The sequence below is a fragment of the Globicephala melas genome, chromosome 16 (assembly GCF_963455315.2).
Source record: "Globicephala melas chromosome 16, mGloMel1.2, whole genome shotgun sequence".
Lineage (NCBI taxonomy): Eukaryota > Metazoa > Chordata > Mammalia > Artiodactyla > Delphinidae > Globicephala > Globicephala melas.
In genome coordinates, this window is record NC_083329.1 from 31,436,905 (window position 1) to 31,450,677 (window position 13,773).

At 43.2% G+C, this 13,773-nt stretch overlaps 1 protein-coding gene across 3 annotated transcripts in view; it reads right to left on the reverse strand.

Annotated features, from left to right (window-relative positions):
- Positions 1-13,773, reverse strand: part of ENTPD1 (ectonucleoside triphosphate diphosphohydrolase 1) — a 115,340-nt gene that overhangs the window by 9,990 nt on the left and 91,577 nt on the right. For all 3 annotated transcript variants that reach the window (XM_030865175.3, XM_030865172.3, XM_060286588.2), the window contains exons 3-8: positions 8,567-8,684; positions 5,786-5,936; positions 3,648-3,807; positions 2,733-2,972; positions 1,220-1,486; positions 677-793 (exon numbers count right to left, since the gene is read on the reverse strand). In XM_030865175.3, coding sequence (XP_030721035.2) covers positions 677-793; positions 1,220-1,486; positions 2,733-2,972; positions 3,648-3,807; positions 5,786-5,874 — 873 coding nt within the window. In that variant the 5' untranslated portion in view covers positions 5,875-5,936; positions 8,567-8,684. The remainder of the gene's footprint in view (positions 1-676; positions 794-1,219; positions 1,487-2,732; positions 2,973-3,647; positions 3,808-5,785; positions 5,937-8,566; positions 8,685-13,773) is intronic.

Below are 13,773 nucleotides of genomic sequence, written 5' to 3' on the forward strand. Positions count from 1 at the left end.
CTTCAGATTTATGAATAAGTAGGAGATACCTTGGACCTGTCTGATGAAAAAAGGGTCTTACCACAATGGCGTCTGTGGCAGATTCTGTGAACTGCCTGTCTTCCCTGGGAGTTGGGGGAAGGAGTGGGCGACAATGTGCTCAGCTCCAGGAAGTAGCTCATGATGGATCTAGGGCTCTAAGCCAGTCATAAAATCCTGCATCCTGCTTTCCCAGCCAGTCCTGGCCAATGAGATGTAAGAGAAGAGACTCCTAGGAGCTTCTGGGATAGCTTTTGCTTTCCTATAAAAAGGAACAGATGGATCCGGCGCTACCCTTCTTCTGACCTCGAACACGGCTGTGATCCCTGAAGCTACACCTTGCTTCCGTGAGGAAACAGGCCTAACAACAGCTGAAGAATGGCTGAGACAGTCAGGCTGCCCACTCCATGCCAGCAACTGACTACTTCCGGACTTCGAATTAGGTGAAAACAATAAGACCTTTTTTGTTTAAGCCATTGTATGCCAAGTTATCAAGGAATGCCAGTGAACTTACTCTTAATTGAGTGTACCATCTAGGCTTCTCTAACATGAGTGCTGGATCTTGGTCACATTAGCATGACTTGAAGAGCAGACTCACATCCTCCATGCTGTCAAGGGCAGAGAGCAATGGTAACAGATGCTGTTTCTAGTCACTTACCTCTTCCCAAGGCCGAGAGCAGAACTTTTCCAACGTGCTAATCATCTTTTTATGAGTTGACTGTTCCTCTGATGTAAGGTTCAAAAACTCCATCACATAGTAAAAAGCTGAAAATGCCTACAAGAGAAAAATGCTGAGTTTGGTGCAATGTCCAACACAGAGGGACACTGATTCACTCTCCAGAAGGCCTAATGAAAGTGCCTGGAAATCTCTGATGAGTAAATTATGGATCAGGTGATATTCCATCCCCAACAGCTGCTTCCTTCCTGGAAGGGGGTCACTTTGCTGCTGACATGCATTTCTGAGCCATCTGGTAGCTAATTTTCTCGATAATTTTAATGGGAGAGTCAGGGAGAAAGAAAGATGGGGAAAAAAGAAGATAAGAGGAAAAGTTACAAAACTCCCATCTTTTTTTTTTTTTTTTTTTTTTTTTTTGCGGTACGCGGGCCTCTCACTGTTGTGGCCTCTCCTTTGTAGGCATATGTTCTGTAATTTGCAACCAAAAACCATTGTAACAAATATATCATCATGTCACAAACTTACCCCAAAATTCCCTTGGAGGGGTGGCAAGAAAATCCCATTGAAGGAACAGCTGGAGTAAGGGCAGTAAGTGGTGTTAAAGAGTTGAAGGATGCTTCGCCGGCATTGTTGATAGTTTCCAGTGCCACGGATTTCAACTTCAGGGAATGGAAGAAATGGAAAAGTTGCCTCAAATCTCCTGGTGCAGGGAGCCTCATAAAGGTCACTCATGTTCATTTTCCTCCGGTATCCAGAGTGAAAGCATGGGTCACGGATGGTTCCATTTGTATCCTGAATAGAAAAATCACTTGAAGGCATCATGTGCAAATGCTTTGAGTACAAAAGCACCAGTCTGACTTCAACAATGTGTAGCAATTGAGAAACAGCCAGGCACTCAGCACTGGCATCCATATGCCCCTGCGCTGCCTTTTTTCCCTTGGGTAACAGTCATATTTGTATAACAGGCACCAGAAGTGGCATCAGATGTAAATGAACTTTTGCTATTCACAGAAAGCTAGTATCGTTGAAGCTGGGCCCAGAAATTCCATTAGTTTGGAATGGCCCCTAGCGCTTAGTACTAATCGCGTAGGTCAGAAGCAGATCCACAAGGAAAACTCTCAAGGTTCTCAAAATTCCGAGCCTAGGGTAGTTCTCTGGGGGTCTGCCTATATCCCTGGCCCTACCTCCAAGCTGAAAAGCAAAAGCTTCAAGAGCTGGAAGTGCCTCAGATCACTTAAGGCAGGAGTATCAAGATGATTTTCAACCCACAACCCAGTATGTTCACGAGAAGTGAAGGGGCTGCTGTGGATGAGAGGCTTGGTGGAAACTTAGGGCTCACTAGGCGTCTCTCAGCAGCCCCTCCTCCCATGGCAGTCATCTTATTGATAGTGTTTCTGAGAACCAGAGAGCGAGCTTTGGAGGAAAGCAGAGAACTGGTTGTCCTTTCAGTAGAGACAGGGAACAGCTGGATTTGACATCCTTGCTCTGTGTTTGTCAGGATGTGCTGGTACTTGCATGATTTTGAGTATGTTTAACTTTTCTCGCCTTCAAAACGCAAAAAGTGTCTAGGGACAAGATTTGAAGTGTTGATCAATAAACTCTGCATTTTCTCTGAAGTTTTTTTTCTCCTCCTCTCCAGGTTGTTTCTAATAGCCTTGTTTTCTGCAGTTCGTAGGAAATGGAGATTGAAAAGTGGGAAAGAGCTTAAAAACTGTGTGCACGCGCACACGCACACACACATACACACACTACTGTAGCATGTACTTTTCATTGTCAGCCCCACAGGGGTGAGAAATTATTTCCAAAGAAAGGATTTGAGTCATGTCCTTGGAGACAGTGCAGTAAACAAACATAGGAGGTGGTGTCTGGATGGGACAATTCACAGGGGTTGACCAGATGTCGTTAGATATCCTGCCTGAAAAGGTTTGGAAAGTACAGTAACCAACTTCAGATCAGTTACTGAAATAGAAAGAGAAAACGACGCGGGGGGCTGGTGGCCCAGTTGTGGGGAGGGTGGTCTGGATTCAGTTACACTCGCCTGAAGGTCCTTGGACAGTTTCTGCAAGAGGGCTTGATCCTTCCCATAGCACAAGAAGCTGTGCGTGTATACACCATAGTTCTTGCCATAGAGGCGAAAGTGCAGAGTGTTGTTAGAAGACTCAGTCGTTTCGTTTCGAGGCACAAAAGTGATTTGTGTAGAGGCTCCCCCAAGGTCTAAAGCTCCATAGGTTTCCTGAGTATCGCCTTCACTTGGTTTCAGGTTAAACCAACTCAATTTCTGAAAGACAGTACCGACACCAGTGGTAGAAGGATCTGGACATCCCCCTTTTCATGCTATTTCTTGGACTCAGGGACTTCCTAAGGCAAAGGAGCAGGAGGATAAGGGTGAAACAAAGCTCATCAGAGGTTCCTGAGTCTGCATCAGATCAACAGCAAGAAAACAGGGGCTTCAGAGACATAGCTCAGACTGCGGCAACATAGGAACAGTTTACAGACACAAGATCTGGGGCCAGAAAGACCCAAGTTCAAATCCCTACTCATTGGCTTATTAGCCATGTGACCTTGGGCAGAATAATTGCCTCCTCTAGGCCTCGATTTGAGGCTCTAAAATGAGAGAACACCTCATATGGTTATTCTGAAGATTAAGTCAAACAGTACATGAAAAGTGCTTTGCATAGCACAAGACACATGGCACTACACAAATGTTAGCTATTTTTATTTTTAATGATTAAAAAATTTTTTTTTCTGTATCTCTGTATATGGCTTCCTTATTCTCCAATAGTGAGAGTTCTTGTGAGAGAATTATACCTCTGGTGACCCCTGCAAATGTGAGGGTAAATTAATTTGTTCATTTATCCATCATTCATTCTGTCTAGTGATCCAAGTACTGCCTGAGATATCAATGGCATTGACCCACAGGGAGCCACCTCCACGGATGCTGTGAGACAATCACCTGAGTGAATCTGCCCAGCAGATAGTTGATAGTAATCCAGCCATAGGCACCTTCCTCTTGGCCAGTGATGATTCTGGCACCCTGGAAGTCAAAGGGGTAGCTGCTGATGCTCTTTGCCACCGCAGCCAGGATCTTGTCTGCCAACCGTTCATTTTCCATCCTGCACAAAGAGCTGAGGTTACTGGTTTTGTTTGAATAACTATGACTACCCATTGCAGCCAGAGCTTCCAGCCAGTTCCCCTAGGAAGTGAAGCATAAGCTCACTGCAATAAACAGACGGATGGAGCTGCCCACACATGGCTGTCTGAGAAGCCCTCCTTTGGGGAGGAGCATAACTACTCTTTTGGCCCCTCTTCTCCAAATCCAGATCCTTCCAGTCCCTACGTAGGTTGGTCCTCTTAAAATACCATTTTCATTGTTGTTCCCTGGCTCCAAGAAATTATCAGAGTAATTTTAATTGCTGTGGTGGTGGTAGCTGGATATTGTTTGATCACCAAGCCTAGAGCTGATGTGTGCTACATTAGCCATTGCCGGTGGCTTCAAGCTGCTTACGTAGCCTCAAGGCTCTGCTTGAAGTTTTTAATTAGGGCTCTAGCAGACACCAAGTGGAAAACGTCCTGGGACAGATACCCAACCTCAGTTGGTGCCGGAGTGGGGTAAAAAATCTTTCTCATATTCTGCCTTGGTTTTTGGGTCTGAGACCTTGAGATCTAAAGAAGAAATCTTGCAGGGTTGTCACAATGAAGATGGAATACAATTGCTTCCAAGATCTAGGCAATATAATACTGAGAGTCTCTGGGTCAGAAAATGCTGCCTTCCAACTGGCATTAGACCCCAGTAATCTCTCATTTGAATGGCTTCCTTACCCTATCAACTGGCCTCCTTGTCCCTAGTTCTCCTCTCCTCCAATCCACCTCTCTACCACTGGCACCAGTTGTGTAACATCCTTTAATGGCTTCCCATTGTTTCCCAGATAAACTTCAAACTCCCTAGCATGGCCCACAAGGCACTTTGTGATCCGAATCTTGCCTTCACAGAATCCCACTCAGAATCCTGGCTCTACCACTTGCCAGGTATGTGACCTTTGGTGAGTTACTTAACATCTGTACACCACAGCTTCCTTAATCTGATTAATAATAGTTAATAATACCTGTTACTTCATAGAGTTACAGTGATTTAAATTAAAGCACAGTGCTAAGAACATAGTAAGGGCCCAACAAATACAAGCTGCTACCATTACCACTGTCATTATTAGTATTAACTCTATGTACCCTACGTTCTAGCTTTGCAGAACTATCTATAGTCCTCTGAACATGCCCTGATCTCTCACATATCACTCCTTTGTGCATCTATTAGAACACAAGATCCAGGAAAGCAGGGACTTATGCCTGACACATAACAGGTGCCAAATAAACATAGGTTATGGAACGCATGATGTCTGCTCTGCCTGTAATGCCCTGCCCCCTCCCCCCACAAGTCCTTCATGATTTGGCTCATGTATCCCCTCCTCTGGTGAGTCTTCTTGACCTCCTCCCATTCTTGGCAGGGACAAGTATGCTCCCATAGCAGCTCTGAGCACTCTTCTGTCAAAGAATTGGTCGCCCTGTATCAAAACCCTGATCTTGGAAGATGAGTCACCTACTTCCATGTCCTGGGACAGAGCAGGCAGTCAATACAAACTGAATGAATGAATGAACAAACAAATGAACAAATAATGCCCACAGATACTAAGTGGTGACCAGCAAAGATGTGCTAATTGTGATGATTCGTGTCTCGGGATGTCTGCGAGTCTCCTCTGGCCCTCCTCCTCCCAGATGTGGAATTGCTAAACCTGTAGCCCCAAATCCCAGAGTAGAAGGGCTCAGTCTTCCTCTCTTTGTGCATCACTCCCTTGAATTCCCTGTGGGGAGATGAGTAAGAGGCCTTTTTTTTTTTTACCTACTTAAACTCCCATCATTATGCAAGCTAAGAGTTTGGGAATTTTACCCATTTACTGAGATTTTCTTTCCTAGGTGTGGACATTTAGCATGTCTAGAATTGGGATGTTAGAGAAGTGTGGCGTTCGCCTATAACTCAGAGGCTCTAGCAACTGCCAAACCTATCTCCCTGCAGCTCTCAGTCCCTACAGGCTGCTATACCTGAGCAACCGCATGCCTGCCGTGGCTCCCAAGTAAACAGGTGTCTCTGTGTGCTGGGATGCTGGAATCACTTTCCTGGCTCTTTCCATGCACGCAGTCAGATAAATGTCTATTTCACTTAATTTCTGAGCAAATTCTGAGATTCCAGGACCTAGAGAAAGCAGACGAAAAAAAGTAGCAAGTAGAAGCAGATGAAAATTGTTTTTAAAAGTAAAGGACATATCTTCACATTATTAGAGAAAATACTGATGTTTTCTGAGAAAATGCAAGGAGACAATTTCTTTTTGTGATATCTGTTAAGTTTTTGTACTTAGAGGGTAACTCACTGAATCTAGCCTCAGTAGGATTTATTTTCAGACCTCAAGCCGGGTCTGTCTGCTGTTCAGTAATCTTGCCACTGGATGGCGCAATTTTCACATTTAATTGCATGCATAGCCTTCCTAAAACCAGGCTCTCTCAGACTTAAATGGGGATCTTACAGATAACTACTCTATATAGCTGTTTTATGACGCTTCTTCCACAAAGTTGTAATTAACAACACTAATTCCTAGAAGATGGGAAAGGCAAAAGATAACAGAACAAAAATTAAAATATGTACCAGGCACATGGGCTTTTACTGAAAAGACAGGAACAGCTACTAACTAACACTAAAATTTCTGCAGCAATGTTTCTTCCTTTGTTAGAAGAAACAGGCATAGAACCCATGTCTCCTCAGCAGCTTTTCTACTCTGATACCCTGTCTGCCTAGTAAAACTGTCCAGTTTTAGAGCTGTTTTAACTGCTGCTGTGGAGAGGATTAGAGAGCCAAGATGCTTTACGCTTTTTGAAGTTATTTAACAGTTAACAATTTTGGCTCACTTTAAGCTAAACATCTACATTTTCAGTGCTTTATAGTGAGGATTTGCTTTAACAATAAGTAACCAGATATCTGATCCATATCTCGTTCACCAGATTTTAAATAGCCTGTTTACTTAACTGCAATGAGAAAATCAGCTCCAAGTTATCAGCTAAGTGTTTTGACTCAAAAAGCCTGGCCTTCCATAACCGGTAGCTTTCAACTCACCTTTCTATTTAAATATTTGATTAGAGAACTCTATTTTTTTTTTTTTTTTTTTTTTGCGGTACGCGGGCCTCTCACTGTTGTGGCCTCTCCCGTTGCGGAGCACAGGCTCCGGACGCGCAGGCTCAGCGGCCACGGCTCACAGGCCCAGCCACGGCTCACAGATCCCAACCACTGTGCCACCAGGGAAGCTATCTTTTGAGAAGGGAAAATTACTGCATTTATTAGGCCAAACACGCATGGGGATATGTGTCTCAGGAGACAGCTGCTGGGTTAACACCACAACAACACGTGGAAGAAGAAATGGAAGGCAGTGAATTATTAAATAGAAGTCAATAAAACGAGGGATTTGGGTTTTAAAAAATGTTTGAAGTACTACCTCAGAACTGATGGGGCCAGATTCTGAGGACATCAGGCTACTGGATAGAACGACTTGCTCTCTTGGAAACGTATCCTATCTACAGCTTTCTTGATAAACTATGAAAATTAGTGGACACCACAGGCCACCAAACTAAAAGTCAATTATATTCTAGGGCCTAGGATACCTGTCTGACCAAAACTAAACAGTGAGTCCCTGGCTAAAAAGGCCAAGAGAGATGAAGGTCAGAAAGGTGAGAGCACGGCCGGGAGTGTTGGGCAGGAGGGAGCGGGAAGAGCTGCTTGCTGTCCACAACTCTAACTGGTCTTGTGACCTTAAAAGGAAAGTAACTAGGAAAAGACTCAATACGCAGTGTGGTGACTCAGAGTAGCAGGAAGCCTGCAGTGCGACTTGGAGGCCCAGATTCTTGTCCTGGTTCTGTTCCTCCTTGCCAGTCACTAGTCTTTCAGGTTTTTGCTTCCTTTTCTATAAAACAAGACTTCAGTGATCCACAAGGTCCTTTTTGCAGCCCTAAGGGTCTATGATTTGCCTGCCTATACAGAAGCTAAAGGCTTTTGAAAATCCCTTCCAAGCCATAGATTAGAGGACAAAGATTAAGAGCAGCAAGGCTCTGGATCCACCAGCCTCAACATCACCTGGGCACTTGTTAGAAGTGCAAATTCTCAGTCCTCATCCCAGACCTACTGAACCAGAAACTTGGGGGCGGGAGCGAGCACCTGTGCTTTAACACACCCTCCAGGTGGTTCTGATACAGGTTCAAATTTGAGAACCACTGGCTAACACATGGGTTTAAAGTTAGGCAGATCTTTGCACAGCAAAGGAAACCACTGACGAAACGAAAAGACAACCTAGTGAATAGGAGAAAATATTTGCTAATCATATGACTGATAAGGGTTTAGTTAAGTTTGGGCAGATTTCAGTTCGAGCCCCAGTTCCATCACTTACTAACTAGCTCAAGTAACCTTAAACAAGTGCCATAACCTCTTTCAACCTCAGTGCCCTCATTTTTAAAAAATGGGAATAATAATACATTCCTCAAAGGGAGACTGTGAGGATGAAATAACACATTTTCAGTACCAGGTGCATGGCACATAGAATTGTTCTGTTGATGGGAGTTACTATTACCCAATTATTTGGAAGTTTATCTTTCAAGGGCTTCATCATTAAGGACTGATTTCAGTACCGTTTTCATAATGATAATAAAGTAGCAATTATTTATAAAATAGCAACAATAGCAGCTCCGCTGCGTTCTCACTTGACTTCCCTTTTTCTCGTGTGTTTGTTTCACTTCCCACATGCCTCTCATGCCCACTGTCTCCCGGTCCCTTTTTCTTCATCTTACCTTTTACCTTGCACTCTTCTATCTGAGTCACCACCCCTGTGTCATTCTCCTTTTCTGCTGGCCACTTGTAGATGTACAAATTCGTGTGAGAAGAGCCCGCATCCAGCACAATCCCAAACTGAGGGCAAAACAAACCAAGAACTTATCAGCATTACATCATTCTTCTCTGTATTCAGCTTGCAAGAGAAAGGAGACAAAGACATGGGTTTTCAAAAACACAGAGGAGAAAGTATTTTAATTCATAGTGGGGGTAGGTTGGGGGGGAGTGAGTGCCTGGAGTCGTGCTGATCATAAGATCTACCAGGACACCAATCCCTCTAGAACTATGGCTCTCAGTGCTGGTTGCACATTAGAAATATCCAGGCCTTAGCCAAGGTAGGGCCCAAGCACCCGTATTATTATGAAGCTTCTCAGGTGATTCTAAATTGGAGGCAAGATTCAGAACCATACACTGAAGTAGCCGAGATAATATAGAGGGAGTAGAACGCCATCAATCTAACAGTTCCCAAACCTGTATGCACATTGGAATCATATTAGAATCATCTGAAGAGCTTCAAAGGCTACTGATGCCCATGTCTGACCCCCAGATTTGTGATTTAACTGGCCTGGTATGTGGCCTGTACTCTGGAAAAGAGACATGGAAAATACTAAGTGTGCTTGTTTTTAATTACAAATATAACTATAAGTTGTATTCAATAAATTTTAAAAGATTTGTACTTTAACTTCATGCTTTTGGCTCTTAAGCATAGAAGGCAATGAATGGAAGAATAAAGTAAGAAAGAAGGTGGAAGAGGAAAGGTAAAAAGACAATATGAGAAAGAACTAGGTGGTCAGAAGAGAAAGGAGAAGAACAAAGTCACCACATCACATTTCATGAGGGCATGACGTGCACCAGCCTAGTGTTGTGAGGAGTATTTTATAAGAATTATCTGACTTAACTGCTAGACCAGTACTATAAGGTACATACTGTTTTTATCCCCGCTATACAGATGAGAAACTAAAGTACAAAGAGGTTAAGTAATTTAGTCAAGATACAAAGTGATTAGGTGACGGAGCCTGGTTTTCGATCAGAGTCAGGCCTTTAAGTGGGGCACCAATTTGAAAACTATAGTCTGGACCTTGCTCCTCTGTTCCTCTGTATAAGGAGCACAAGGTCTTGGGTCTGACTCTGATCCAAATCCAGGCTCCGTCACCTAATCACTTTGCCCGAAGCAAGCATGTGGGCCCTTTTCTTTACGGGGGCATAACGCTGATTACCACAGGGAAGCCCCACTGTGCAGAAGGAGGTGGAGAATACTGCAGATGTTATGCAAGGTCAAGGATGCTCACACAGCAGCACAGTGATACTCCCTGGGGTGAAATGGAAGAAAACTTGACAGCTCAACAAGCTCTACGTTTAGCTATCCGCAGTGGTCCAGGGAGTTGAATTCTAATTCTTGTCTTCTTTTCTCCCTGGAGTTTTTAGGTTCTTCCCAGGTGATAAGACAATATGAGGGGATAGATGTAAAACAACTGCTGACTTAAGCATTATCAAGTGGCAGATCGCACTGTGAGGGCCACAGCTCAGATGAGCAGCAAGGAAGGAAGCTGCGCAGACTCCTCAGCAGCTAGGCTTGCAGTGAGATCAAACCAAGAACGGGCTTAGGCGGTGACCTTTGTGAGCAGACAGGGGTCTAACTGAGGTCTGGGGCCTTTGAACCTGTGGGAAACCTCTCAGGGTGGAGCAAAAGCCTCAGGCGTTACACGGCAGAAAATCCTGCTGTTCCCTAACAGGATTCCTGAATTCTTCCGGTCAGAAGATGTTCTAACCACAGAAGTATATGATAAAAGATAGCGAGGCAGCAGCAGCAAGAAGCCTTTATCTGGAATCAGGATGTTCTATTCTGTCTACTATGTTGACATGAAAGATACTCTTCCAGTAGAGCAAAGGAACCAGCCTTGCTCCTATCAGCCTGTTTCTCTAAGGCCTTACACAGTGAGGTGGTTGAGAAAGGAAAACTTTTACTACATTTCATTTGGCAAGTGCTTGAGAAGGGCGGGTAGAGCATTGACACAGAAATTGAGGGCATTTCCTGCTGTATATGGCAGCCTGGAGTGCTAACCTGTTGAACTGGAACAAATGTTCTTTGTCTTCCAAATGAATTGCAGAAGGAAAATTCGGCATCACTTGCTGCCTTTAGGGAAAGATAAAGCTTGATTGTCTGAAAATTCTCTGTTTGAACATTCGGGGAGTTTGCCTTTCATTGTCACAAACCTACAAGCATAATCACTTGTTTTTCATAGCTGGCCCATTTTAGAGCTAGAAGTTCATTTCATCAATCCTCTTATTTTATAGTAGAAAACTGGGTCCAGAGCAGTTTGACTTGCTGAATGGGTAGTAAAGATAGTTATACCTCACCTGATCCATCTAGAGCCCCAGGAGCCACCAGCTTTTGCTCTCTTTCCCCACATAAGCATCTTCCAAAGCATGTTCCACAGAGCACTAAGCCTGCAGGGACCTGAGTGAAGAAAGTTTCCCAGAAGTCTGGGGAATGCTGCATGCTCTCTCCCCATCGTGGGCTCACGAACCCACTAGGTAGTGACTGCTTCAGAGAATTCTAACAGTGGAGAAACCCACTTAACCTAGTTTAAACCAGCATCCCCCAGACTCAGCGATAACAGAATTCTGTTTTAAATAAAAATTCCATCCTATAGAAATGTTTTGTGAAATGCTGTGCCTTGTCATGCTATTACTCGTACCCAATGTTTCTCTGTAGCTCATATTTAAAACATTTCTAAAACCCCTATAAGTATGTTCTTCACATCAAAGAAAAATCAAAGATTTGAGTAGTGAGGAAGAGATCTGACATCTCCTTAATATTATTATTTCAATATGACTTTCTCTTTTAAGAGTACTATAAATTTATTAAGTAACATCTAGAAAATGAAAGGAAAAGGGAAAAAAAGACATTAAAGATTTCACCAACTAGCCCCAATATTCATTTACAGCATTATTTACAATAGCCAGGTCATGGAAGCAACCTAAATGTCCATCAACAGACGAATGGATAAGGAAGATGTGGTACATATATACAGTGGAATATTACTCAGCCATAAAAAGGAACAAAATTGGGTCATTTGTAGAGATGTGGATGAACCTGTCATACAGAATGAAGTAAGTCAGAAAGAGAAAAACCAATGTCATATATTAACACATATACGTGGAATCTAAAAAAGTGGTACAGATGAACCGATTTGCAAGGCAGAAATAGAGACACAGATGTAGAGAACAAACGTATGAACACCAAGGGGGGAAAGGAGTTGGGGGGGATAAATTGGGAGATTGGGATTGACATATATACACTAATATGTATAAAATAGATAACTAATGAGAACCTGCTGTATAGCACAAGGAACTCCACTGTACAGTAGAAACTAACACAACATTGTAAAACAACTATACCCCGATAAAAAAAATAAAATTAAGGAAAAAAAAGATTTCACCAACTAGACATCACTGTTCTTTTTATTTATTTCCTTCTGGTCTTTTTTAATGCATGGTAATTTTTATATAGTTGCAATCATACTGTGTATAAACTTCATCTTAAGCTAGTTTTGATCATACACATGATTTTATCAACCATAACTGATCTTCATGAGCTATGCTGAGTGAACAGAAGCAGTGGTCTAGAAAGAGGGTCAACAGAAATGACCTTGCTTGGGTCATGAGACACCAGTGTGCCTTGGTGAAGATCTGGAGATGTGGGTAGCAACAGAGCCCGAGCTCAGGGAGACTGGAGGCCATGTGGAAGTGGGGCAGATCCTGTCTTTGAATGGAAATAATTCTACCTGTGCAAATGTCACAGGTCCAGGCTTCTGAGTAAGTCTCCTTCGATGTGAAAAGAAAGAGAAAATTGGAACAGTAGATGACGTACTTCTACTCCTGACTCAGCAGAAGTGGGATGTTCAACCCTCTCCTCATTCAGAAAACACCCACCCTCACACTAGCGTACTCTCAGTTCCCCACTGGCCACGAGGTTTCTGTTCCAGAGACTTTGCCCAGAAAGCCTTTCACCTGAGATCCCAGCTTTCCCTGACCTTCTCAGATCTGCGTCTACCCTCCTAATCCATGTCTCAGACAACCTGTATTTTCCCTCTAAAGACAGCACTTGCCACAATGTGTAATTACATATTTACGTAGCTATTTGATTAATGTCTGTCTTCCCTATTAGATCCTAAGCTATATTAGGGCAGGTCTGTGTTGCATACTATGGTATATCCAGCATCCACAATGGTAGATCCTATTATATGTTAGGTACAAAGAAGGAATTCAACAGACAACTGTTGCTCAAAACACATGAATGAATAAGGGGAGTTAGAACTATATAGTCCCTAAACTCCTTCCAGTCCTAAAAGATGTTAATATACACAGTCTAATATAAAGTAGTGCCATGGGGCTGAGTTCCACCCCTTCCCCGCAACAAAAACCCCAGAAGCCAGGTAACATGGGCAACGGTGTGAACGGTGTGAATTAACTTCTTTTGGTCTCTTCAGACATACTGGTCCTTTAGAATCTTTCTTAAAAGTCCCTGTAGCTTTTTTTTTTTTTTAATCAAATTTATACACATCAGTGTATACACGTCAATCCCAATCACCCAATTCATCACACCACCATCCCCACCCCCTGCGGCGGCTTTCCCCACTTGGTGTCCGTGCGTTTGTTCTCTACATCTGTGTCTCAAATTCTGCCCTGCAAACCAGTTCATCTCTACCACTTTTCTAGGTTCCACATACATGCGTTAATATACGATAATTGTTTTGCTCTTTCTGACTTACTTCACTCTCTATGACAGTCTCTAGATCCATCCACGTCTCAACAAATGACCCAATTTCATGCCTTTTTATGGCTGAGAAGTATTCCATTGTATATATGTACCACATCTCCTTTATCCATTCGTCTGTCGATGGGCATTTAGGTTGCTTCCATGACCTGGCTATTGTAAATAGTGCTGCAATGAACACTGGGGTGCGTGTGTCTTTTTGAATTATGGTTTTCTCTGGGTATATGCCCAGTAGTGGGATTGCTGGATCATATGGTAATTCTATTTTTAGTTTTTTAAGGAACTTCCATACTGTTCTCCATAGTGGCTGTATCAATTTACATTCCCACCAACAGTGCAAGAGGGTTCCCTTTTCTCCACACCCTCTCCAGCATTTGTTGTTTGTAG